The sequence below is a fragment of the Phymastichus coffea genome, unplaced genomic scaffold (genome assembly GCF_024137745.1).
Source record: "Phymastichus coffea isolate CEN01 unplaced genomic scaffold, Cenicafe_Pcof_1.1 PCOF00112, whole genome shotgun sequence".
Lineage (NCBI taxonomy): Eukaryota > Metazoa > Arthropoda > Insecta > Hymenoptera > Eulophidae > Phymastichus > Phymastichus coffea.
In genome coordinates this window covers 377153-388108 of record NW_026706923.1, presented here as the reverse complement: position 1 = coordinate 388108, position 10956 = coordinate 377153, and the positions used below count along the sequence as shown (strand labels likewise).

Genomic DNA, 10956 nt, shown 5'->3' with positions numbered 1-10956 from the left:
AATGACTCATATTTTTATTTGTCAAAGGATAATTGTAAGTTAGTCCCAAAACGTCAACCATCTAATCGAACACTGTCTCAGAATATAGCTCTCATTTAAAGGCATTAATCTTCGTCATCCGTGTCCGTCTGCTTGATAACTTTGTTGATCCAATGTACGTAGTTCGACAAACGCGCATATATGCCATACTTTCCACGCTTTCCACAACCTTCCCCAAAACTAGTTATTCCAAAAATCGTCCAGGGGTGTTCAGTTTTCTCGGGATCACGACAGAGTAATGGGCCGCCGCTGTCACCGGCACACGAATCCATTCTTCCGCTACGGTAGCCGGCGCAAAACATATTGCCGGTAATTTTGTAATCCACGTAAACATTTCGGCACATCGTGTCTGAAACGATTGGTATCTAGAAAGAGAATCGGATTCATTAAATTTTGCATAACTCATCAAGGAGAGTGAAACAGTGAAACTTGCGTTATGCAACGATATATTTGGCATACTTTGGTTTCGTGAAGAACATCCGTTCCGAACTCATGCGAAGCATTGGCTTTTCCCCAACCAATAATAGTGCACAGCTGGTCGGAAGGTAATTCCTGCCAGGGTGCTGGAAGACATGCGATTCCACGAGAATCTGCGGGAGTTAAAATTATTGGCAATCTTAACAAGGCAATGTCATTATCAACTGTGTGAGCATTGTACTTTGGATGAGTTACGACGTAGTCGACCTATTATAGAAAATAAAAGCATATTTTAAAACGAACGTTAATAAAATTGTAACACTTTACTACGATTGGACATCATTAGATGCTCTACATATATGTATCGACTTACTCTGAATTCTACTTCAGTGCCTTCTTTGATTAAGAGATTGTACTCTCCGATACGAACTGACAGGCGTTTTCGAACGCAGTGAGCGGCTGTGAGCACCCAACGTGGAGAAACTAAAGTGCCGCCACAAAAAGCCTCCTAATAAGATTATCAACCATTAACATCGTATAACTGTTACAAATCTAATACACACTATATACGAACAATTAATCAATCAAACATGGATGGATATCTATAGAAATACTGAATTTCTTTAAAATTCGATTGTATTACTTTGGATAAACTCACACCATATCTATTTAACACAGCAACCTGCCACGGCCAACTACCCGGTGTAGCTGGTCGACCGCCTATTATCCTCGTTAAATACGAGAGCCTTGTATCTTTGCTCGATACACCACATTTCCAGCTACTTTCGTCATGGGTTGAATTCTCAATACCGTTTATATTGAGATCATATTTATCTACAACTAAGTCTGAAACAAACAGAATTTTTTAAATAATCGTTAGATAATAATGCCATATATTAAATAAAAAAATTAAAAATTCATGTCCGCGGATGGGTAAAAGAAATATAGTCCTAGGATCCAAAATGGTTTCGCAGCCGGCAGGGGCAACGGGAGCCACCCAAGTGCATTTTGTGTATTTTGACCTGCTCTGAACAAAAATTTGGATGGTGATGTACTTAAAAATTAACAGATAATTAATGAATTAGTTACTTATAATTAAGTTGCTCGAATGGCAATAATTAGTTTCTTAATCAACTTACCATATTTTTGAAAACAAGTATACATTATTTATCTTATAACGCATCATATCAGTAGCCCGCCATGAATTAATAAAATTATTGATCATTAACAATTGAATTGTATAAATAGTTATAAAAAATTTACTAATCAACACAGCGAAACTCGGAATTATGCCATGCATTGGCTACCTTATATGGCATAGGCAGCCCGAACACAAATGAGTAGACATGCATGCGTTCGACAGAACCGTTTAACTAAAATTGCAATATCTCAAGTTTTATTTGATATATATCGGATCTGAAAAAGATTATGGACTTATTATGAATTATTAGAAGAATACATGGTCCTTTTTAAAATATTGGTAAGTTGATTAATAAACGAATTAGGATCATTTAAACAATTAAATTGTTAATAACTAATTAACTATTGATATAGCAAGCCACCAACGAAATTCGTGTTCAGCAGGTCAAAATACATAAAATGCACTTGGTTTCCGTTAGTGAGTAATCATCGAATGAAATTTATCGGAAGGAATGGGTGATATTTACCATTACTAGAATCATCATAATTATTGCGGAATTTTCGTCGAATCCACTTCTGACAGTAACTGCCTTGAAAGTAACAGTATGCAGTCTGCCGAATGACATCTTTCATACAGAGGCCCGGTATTCTGCACCATCTGAAAACCGCAATAAATGATTTTTTATATCGAACATAATTCACAATTTCGTAAAGCTGCACTCATAAATTATATATATTAAAAGAGCGCGGAGATAAAAAAAGAAACGAGAAGTTTGAATAAATTTTACCGATGTCGCTGGGTGGTACACGATCGTGTGCAACTCGACCATTTGCTCCACTTCCCGTAATGTCCTTTGAACCAGTCTTTATTATCGCCTTGTTTGCCTCGTCCATGACGTGGTTTGGCTTCTTCAGGAATCTTTCAAAGAAATATCGAATTATTTTAACGTTCTGAGAAGTTCAATGCACAGTGACTAATCCGAGGAAAAAGCATCGTCAAATCGGACGAAATTTCCAGTAAATCGTGGTCCAACTCGTGTGACACGAGGGCTAATCATCAAATGTCAGGCACGCGATATTGTAAAGTGTGAAGTGACGATAACACTAACTTGCACAATCCGAAAGCGCTTGGGCTTTCGACGAGCTGCTCGTCGCTGGTGATGTTTGCAGCGCGAGTTTTTGCGCAATCCGCCGTGCTCGCACACTCGCTCCTCCTTTTGACATACAAAACAAACAAAAAAAATGATTGAATACATCGAACCATTTTATTCGTTGTACACCTGATCAAAGTTACTTCACATTTTTATTGACACTGCATGCGTCTCATCTAAGTGTCTACTCAACGAATCTTTTTTTATACGTTTTAGAATTGAAAATCCGTTCTTCAATAAACTCGACTGCAAATGGAATTTAAGAAGGACAGTGTAAAAATACACTCGCGGCTTTAATCTTTGATCGATAAAGTATACTTTCCCGATGACCAGAGAGCAGAAAGACATAATGGCCTGGCGCATCCCGAAAATAAACAACCAAATAAATCACCTCACTTTTCATTGGCAAGAAAGGTCAACTTTTTAATTATGTAGATTGGAATGAAATTCCACATTTCCTTCGAAAATATGATGATTTTATTCGATGAATCTTTCGTTTATCATTGACGATAAAAGCGAAATAAACAAGATCGGATTTTTATCAAATATCAGACAGCTTCATAAGAGTGAACGCGTGTCGATTATACTATAATATATCAACCTAGTTTTCCCAACGACGACAGAGCGAAAGAACAAGTAATTGATCGTCGTAGCGATCGACGTGATTGAAAACACGTTGTAGTCTAGATAAGGTGCGCGCGCGCATCACTGCGAAGAAGAAAAAATAAAGAAGCTCGCTATAATGTTTACTCACTCGTAAAATCGTGCGACCGCATCTCTCTCTCAGCTGGCAGCGCTTGACGCGATTCTGCTGGCAGTACCTGTCGCACACTGACCAGTCGCTCCAGTTCGTGTACTCGCTCACTGCGTGCGACGTACCCGGGAACACAACAATGCGCCCATACCATAATACAAAACGATGCTCGTGAAAAAAAGAAACCGGTATGAGTGCTCACCATTCGCCTGTCTCCGATGAGACGCAACGGACGATCCTTGACGCGACGACTCGAGCTGGAATTAGAATGGTCCTTCGATGAAAACGCAATTTTTGCGCGAACGAGGGCTTTAAAGAGCGTGCTGGCCGCAGCGAGAGCACCAGGGAAGGGGGGGGGGGCAAAAAAGAGAGACATTGGAATCCGGCGCGCGTGTTCGTGCGTTGCACGGTGCGCGTCTCACGTTACATAAAACAACGCACAAAAGCTTACCGGTTTGCGCTGCTGAGCGGACGCGGCGGCGGCTACGGCGACATGGAGGGCGACGACGGCGACGAGTAGAGGCGACAGTGCGACCATCATGACGAGCTGGACGCTGGTGGTTGTGACGGCGGTGAAGGTGGATGCCGAAGCTGCGTCATGACGACCTGCACCATGACACCAGCATCACCACACCGCGGCGGCTATACCGGCAATTTAAAAGCAGGCTTGCACACGCGCTAGCGCCAGGCCAACAACTGACGACCTCAAGCCGCGGGCTATTAATACGGCACACACTCATACACAGTTGTGCGATTGCTGCCGACGAGAGGGCCCACTGCGCGCACACATGCAGTGTGTTCGAGACCATCCGCAGCCCTACACACACGCGCACGCACGCTCTGTCTCCCCCCTCTACCTTAAATGACGACCCGCGGTTCGAGTATTTTTGAAACGACCAAAGAAGACTTCTTTCGTCGAACGCAGCTTGGGATCGCTCTTTTTCTTCTTCTCGCTCGCTTCCTTTTCGCGGATGGATACTTAAAGCACATACTTTTGGGCCTTTGTCGGGAATTGCTCGTGCCTGAACAAAATTGAGCGGTTACTTCTTTCTCTTCTTTGTGTTGTTCGACTTAATTTAATGCCCGCGTTCGAATGGAAGTTTATCTTACGAGCTGGTGGTTTTTTTGTGGATTTAGACGTAAGGTTTTATTTACGAGGATACTTATGGTCGAGAAATATATGGTGCGTTGCGCTGTAATTGGAGGCTTCAAGAAACGGAGTGCAATTTCGCGTGCAAAGTAATTTTTGCGAGTTCACTCTACTTCTTATATTGTAACCAATCGAAAAATAGTTTAACTTTCGATTTCTAGAACTGAACGTCGCGAACTCTCGGGGAAGACTGACAAAGGAAATTCCGGGGCGCAAATGATGAAAGCATGCGAAAATGACGAGTTTGTATAAATTTCAATTTACGATTCTCCAAATGGAATATTATTCTCAATTCATATCGTTTTCATATCAATATTCAACGGCGATTCTGTAACTTTCGATAATACGAAATAATTAAGTCGTCAACGTACTGCCGCGTATTATGTGCGCTTCATTGCGATATAAGTATGTAGCTATATTGAATCGTTTACATTTTATCGCTCAGTGTGTTGACAGCTAATAAATTTTCTTTCTATCAAAAGTTTCAATCTTCAAGAATGAATGATTAAAAATAAAAATGTTTTCTGAATGATATCATCATATTATTTGTGCAACATAAATTCAATGCTCGTACTCTATCCGAACATTAATTCGCGACCCGCGAAGTTCAAAATCCGAATAATTTTCGACGAAACAAGGTCAGGTCAAGGACTTATTTTGGCAAATTGTGCCCCCGCAATTTGTCTGAAAAAATCCGTTTAATGCGATCGATACTCAATCGTCGAAAATAATTTGAATTTTGAACTTCGCGGGTCGCGAATAAAAATTTGGACAGTGTACATATACAATGTGCATTTTTAAATTAGTTTAAATTGAGTGGTTTTGCTTTAAATGCATTTAACTGAATGATGTGAATCGAAGAAATTTATTTTAATAAATGAAAACATGCAAATTTTAACCGATAGGATACTTTTGGAACATTATTACGTTTAAAAACAAATATTAACGATCAACATTGCTTTTGATACAAAAATTTAGCTAGTGATTAAGAAGCTTTTTTCGTTTAACTAAGTATGTATACTTAATAATCCATAATTGACTCTTTTCGGTATTTCTATTGATTTTACTATCGAATATTATTTTTCGCCATTTCGTGCGTGAGGACTCGACTTATGTACGTTCGGGCAAGCAAGCGTGCCTCAAATCTCATCTCACACACGTCGTTTCGATAAATCAAGTTAGATACGTGCGTGAGAAAGTCATTTCAGTCTCGTGTTGTCTCTTCATTCTCGCTTCGCTTGGTTGTAAACGTCCGCACGAGGCTCAAATCTTTCTCGCAATATAGTATCGAAATGTACTAAAAACAAAAGCTTTAAATATTAGCTATAATTTAATTTGAAAAGATGTACTAAAAATACAATATGGATTTCCTTTTTCTAAAACTATATTTCAGTACTTATCAAATAAATATATACATTGTATTTATATAGCGAGAGTAACATTTAAAAATATGTTGATTCTAATTTGATTTAAAACATAGTTTTACATTAAAAAACATGTAATGCTGCAGTGTAAGTGATAACAATCTCTTAACAAGTACTATGATGTTAACTGGAAATGTAAATTTCACTTGCACATTCTTTTGGACAAAATAACTAATAAATTTTTTCAAATAAATAGATAATGGACTAAAAAAAGAATATTTTTTTATAAATACTATTGATGGTAATCATAAAAAAAAAGAAGTATAATGAGAATTTGTTCTGGAATCATAAAATCACAAGTAATTTAGTATTGAAATTTAAGAATTATGAAGAACCTTGTTGAATGCATTGTAAGAAGTTTCCAAATCAAAAATTAATTGTCTAACTTGCGTATCTGATAGTTCATCTGAAGCAGACATATTATTCAAAGTTTGGAGCCACTCCGCAACTTTCTGTTTTCCATCAAAGTCACTTGGAAGTATACTAAGTCTGTTCATGGTATCCATTAGATCTCTGAGATCTGGATGAAGTTGATCCATAGCTTTGATTTCCAAGCGTAACTTATCCATGATCGTAATAAACAGTGAAACTATGTCGGCAATGCATTTTGATGTATTGCCCTTATCATCTTTGATTGTGATTGGCCTGTCCTCTTTAATTCTCTCAAGAGCTGCTGGACAATCAAGCTTGAAAGCTCTGGCAAATGCATCAATTGTTGGATACTGATCACTTTGAACCTTTTTAAGAATAATATGTTAAATATTATGTCATTTTAACTTTATATAAATTGTATACTTAATTATAATAGATCTAATTATTGAAAACATGAAGTTTTTTTATGTTATATTATTTAAATAATACAGTATGAATATAATTTTGCACTGCACAATTTTGTAATCTATTTATGTAAAGATTGGCATACATTGGATTTTATGTACCTGCTTGAAAGCTGCTCTGTATTGAACTAACAATTTGCTGCATGCTGCTGTGTACTCTTTAGGTGTCACACAATCTCTGATGTAAGCTTTTTCTAAGTGTTGTAAAGTGTTCACAACGGCATACAAATCAGCTTGATTCTCATACTTCTCTCGTTCTCTAGCATTCTTGTATAATTTTACTTCTTCGTAAAGTTCTGGACGATCTTGAATGGCTGACATTTTCTCTCTATAAAACAAAAATATAAGTTAGTTGGCTTAAGTAGTTGGGTTGTATCAATGAAAGTATTGTAATGCCATAGAAAAAGTATGAATATTAATAAAAATGTATTGATTAAATCATGGTGAAATATAATTTATTTAAAGTGTATAATTATTTAAACGTCAGAAAAAGACGTTTGAATAACTTATGAAACAGTATGAGTCATTAATATCTGTACAATTTTACTTACTATAAAGATACTGTAAAGTGCTGCTATAAAAGTTTTCAATCATAAAATTATCAATGATAAAACAAGTAAAAAGCAGTCGATTTCGTTGATAGAATATATGGAATTTAATCAACACTGTAGACACATATACAATGATCTAATGAATTAATAAAAAATAACTACGTAAAGGTAACTGCTTGTCATCAGATGATATCGAGTCAACTTTTAGTCAACACGGATTATGATTATTATTGGCAGTATGGGCAACATTACGAGTTAAAAAGCGGGAAATTTAAATGTACTGGAATAACAGAGTAACACACTTTCACAAAACATGTTTAATGTACATAATTGATTTTATTTAATAACAATATAAATGCTACATTCAATTATCTATAGTATAACATTATCTAAGACTTATAATTAAAAATCATTTTCACGGAATTCTTGGCACAATCACCACTAAATTTAGAGTTACATTCATTTGACAAAATATTCTTATCAATACAAGGACAATGAAATTCTTTAGTCAATTCTAAAGCTCTTTTATCTATATTATTAAAATCAAGAATTTGTTTGCTGCTTGGAATTGCAATAAATCTGGTAACATGAATCAGTAATTGCTTTGGATCTACAACAGTCCAAGGTTCATAAACCTTTAATACTGGCTTTTGATTAACGTTTAGTAAACTAGAAAGTTCAGGTACATTCATTACGGTTATATTTGCTTTTTTCTTTACTACATTTTTTAAGAGATCCGCACTGTCTTCTATTAAACTACATTGCACAAATTGATTGCCATTGAAATTAGGCAAGTAATGTAAAGTTTGTAATAAAACAAATGGCATGTCTACCACATTGAGAGGATTTCTATATAATTGGTGTCTTAATAAATTTACACTTGATCTTTCTTTTGCCATTGTTGATTGTAGTAACTCTGATAAGCTGCCTCTACAAAGGATACAAGATTGCAGAAATTACATTAATTTTCTACTCATTTACAAAGAAAATTACTTACTTTTTAGGATTTCTTTTCTTCAGTGGCTTTTCAAATGTATATTGTAAAATATATGAAATTTTACTTGATTCTTCCTTTGATTCAAAAGTACTAATGCTATCTATTTGATCTGCAGAATTAAATATTTCTGTACATTGAGGATCAGTTTGGTCTCTGGTATTTGATTCTATAATGTGTTCATCAGTTGTTTGCTCTGATGATGTAGATGATGGAGTTGAAATCTTTTGAGAGTGAATAGCTTGTTTTAATTTTTGAGACGACTCATAAATTAATTGACTATTTATATCTTCTATAAGATCACTAGCAGTTTTATCTGTATCGCTGGCAGCTTCCTGTACTTTAAATTCAGTTATTTCACTATAATTATCACTGGATACTGATTCAATAAATTGAGTTGTATGTGGTTCAATTTTTATAGCATTTTTTTGTACATTATGAGATTTATCATTATAAGATTTATCTGAAATTAATGAAATATTGAATGTATCTTGAAGCTCTGAGATCTTTGTTTTTTCTAAGAAGTATGGATCATTATTCATCTCTGAACCAAGTTTATTTTTAGCTGAAACATAAAATAAAAAATTTTAAATCTGAGATCTTAGACTATTGTGTCATATATAAAGTAACACACTATAATTTTCTTTTAATATTGATTTAGAACAACTAGGATTCTCTTCAGCGAATTCAGTTATCTTCGACAAAATTTTCAATCGTTTAAAATTTTTTCTAAGCCCTCCAAAGACTGGTGATGAAGCAGTACGCTTTTCACCCAAGACTGGTGATTGAGGAGGTGTAAACAATTGTTTTTCAACTTGATTGGATGAGCCACACAATACATCAGGCATTGGTTCATTGTAATCAACTCTTGAACATACATCTAGAAGTGGATTTTCTTCAATCCAACGTTTTGTATACTCTCTTTTTCTTTCTGGTATTGAAATATCTACTTCATCTATTACCTTTGCAGATGATTTATTCATTTTAAGTATTTGAAATGATCTCAAAACTTGCAAGTAAATTTAATAAAATAAAATAATGATAAACAGTGAAAATTAATGCTTATAATAATGACAAATAAATTATTTTTTATCAATTTAAAAATCATCAACAGTGTTTACTACATTTTCATTAAAGTTATAAACGAATTATATCAGGAGTTTGTTTAATACTTGTTTTCTGCATAGTTGACTGATACGAATACTCCAGCGCTACTCATCATGTATGCGCGTGTGTGTATATATATATATATATAATTTTACATGTCTTTATCTACTCTTGGTAATGATATCAATGGCATTATCGGCTAAGTCACAGATTGCATCCATGCGTTGCATTGCTGCCAACAACGAACATATACGTAGATCAGTAGATTGCAGTAGTGACGGCGTGATGCTATAATTGCTGCCAAGTGCCAAGCCAAATCAATCTCGCATTTTGCAAAAACGAAGTTGAAACGTGATATTTTGAATTTCATAAGTTTTTTTAAATTCAACGTATCGTTTAAAACATTCCGATGTTAATTACATTTAACAAGGCAAAACGTGAATGGTTTATAATAAAATGTTTTGAATTGTGTTTATTCAGCTTCATTCAGTGTATTAATAAATTTTTAGAGCACGCTTCTTGCAATCATAACCTCTACATAAATATAATATCCAAACTCATAAATAATTATTAAACTTTTGTAATAAGTGAAAATTAGGCTAATTGTTGAAAAAATGAAACTTCTTACACATAATATGTTGACATCAAAATGCATGAAAGGAGTCCAAGTGGGTTATCCTTTGGCACTGGAAGTAAGATTGATATAAATAACAATTTTAAAGTCCAATAGTTGACAACACGATGTTTTCTAAATGTTATAGGCAACAGAAGTAAAGGTGGTACAAACTGATTATAATTCCGATTTTATCCAAAAGCTTTTACCCAGGCTAAATTATCCAACTTTGTATAAAGCTGTAGAAAGTGTGAGTTGTGAAATTAATTTTTCTAAGTTTAATAAGTAAAAAATGTAATATTAATATATCTATAATTTTATATCTTATAGTTAGGTTATACAGGTAATTTACCAACTGAACTACCTGAAAATTGGGAATTGGATGAGGAGCTGATGAAAAAGCTTCATCATGCATTATTTGAAATAGATGTTGTCAATGGAGAAATGATATGTCCAGAAACAGGGAGAAAATTTCCAATTAACAATGGTATACCCAATATGCTTTTAAATGAAGATGAGGTTTAGACTGTATTATTAATTGTATAATGATTATAAGCACTTTTTTATTTGCGAAAATATCAATAATTTAAGTTATCAATTGTAAAATTTATATTGTAAATACTACTTGTGTTTTTCACAAATCTAATAGAAATAAATACTTAAAAAATAATTATTTCTAGTAACAAATCGTTCTAATAGTCTTTTTAAAGTAAAAGTTCAAATGAATTAACATATGAAAGAAATTAACTTATAGATTAAATTTATTGCACAGATATGTAT

The 10956-nt window shown here is 34.5% G+C and overlaps 3 protein-coding genes across 3 annotated transcripts; 1 reads left to right on the top strand and 2 right to left on the bottom strand.

Annotated features, from left to right (window-relative positions):
• Positions 1–87: 87 nt before the first annotated feature.
• Positions 88–4631, bottom strand: LOC131670565 (transmembrane protease serine 7-like). Its single transcript, XM_058946268.1, has 10 exons — positions 3953–4631; positions 3704–3758; positions 3502–3611; positions 2706–2810; positions 2385–2515; positions 2124–2254; positions 1115–1302; positions 830–964; positions 499–723; positions 88–404 (listed from the first exon to the last, which is right to left on the bottom strand). Exons 1-10 carry the CDS (start codon positions 4040–4042, stop codon positions 105–107), a joined length of 1470 nt encoding a protein of 489 aa, XP_058802251.1. The 5' UTR covers positions 4043–4631; the 3' UTR covers positions 88–104.
• A 1363-nt stretch (positions 4632–5994) lies between these two features.
• Positions 5995–9647, bottom strand: LOC131670611 (uncharacterized). The gene is made up of 5 exons (XM_058946331.1): positions 9091–9647; positions 8460–9021; positions 7859–8392; positions 7014–7239; positions 5995–6812 (listed from the first exon to the last, which is right to left on the bottom strand). Exons 1-5 carry the CDS (start codon positions 9437–9439, stop codon positions 6393–6395), a joined length of 2091 nt encoding a protein of 696 aa, XP_058802314.1. The 5' UTR covers positions 9440–9647; the 3' UTR covers positions 5995–6392.
• Positions 9648–9848: 201 nt separating this feature from the next.
• On the top strand, positions 9849–10855 carry LOC131670598 (multifunctional methyltransferase subunit TRM112-like protein). Its single transcript, XM_058946315.1, has 3 exons — positions 9849–10255; positions 10325–10426; positions 10507–10855. The coding sequence occupies exons 1-3, from the start codon at positions 10178–10180 to the stop codon at positions 10699–10701; spliced, it is 375 nt and encodes a 124-aa protein (XP_058802298.1). The 5' UTR covers positions 9849–10177; the 3' UTR covers positions 10702–10855.
• The last annotated feature ends 101 nt before the right edge of the window (positions 10856–10956 follow it).

Coding starts and splice junctions, on each gene's coding strand:
- LOC131670565 (XM_058946268.1), bottom strand. CDS start 4,042: ATGATGGTCGCACTGTCGCCTCTACTCGTCGCCGTCGTCGCCCTCCAT. Junction 965..1,114: donor CTGTGTTAAATAGATATGGT/GTGAGTTTATCC, acceptor TAATCTTATTAG/GAGGCTTTTTGTGGCGGCAC. Junction 724..829: donor GCACTGAAGTAGAATTCAGA/GTAAGTCGATAC, acceptor TTTCTATAATAG/GTCGACTACGTCGTAACTCA.
- LOC131670611 (XM_058946331.1), bottom strand. CDS start 9,439: ATGAATAAATCATCTGCAAAGGTAATAGATGAAGTAGATATTTCAATA. Junction 9,022..9,090: donor AATATTAAAAGAAAATTATA/GTGTGTTACTTT, acceptor TTTATGTTTCAG/CTAAAAATAAACTTGGTTCA. Junction 6,813..7,013: donor ACAGAGCAGCTTTCAAGCAG/GTACATAAAATC, acceptor ATTCTTAAAAAG/GTTCAAAGTGATCAGTATCC.
- LOC131670598 (XM_058946315.1), top strand. CDS start 10,178: ATGAAACTTCTTACACATAATATGTTGACATCAAAATGCATGAAAGGA. Junction 10,256..10,324: donor GTTATCCTTTGGCACTGGAA/GTAAGATTGATA, acceptor TAAATGTTATAG/GCAACAGAAGTAAAGGTGGT. Junction 10,427..10,506: donor TGTATAAAGCTGTAGAAAGT/GTGAGTTGTGAA, acceptor TATATCTTATAG/TTAGGTTATACAGGTAATTT.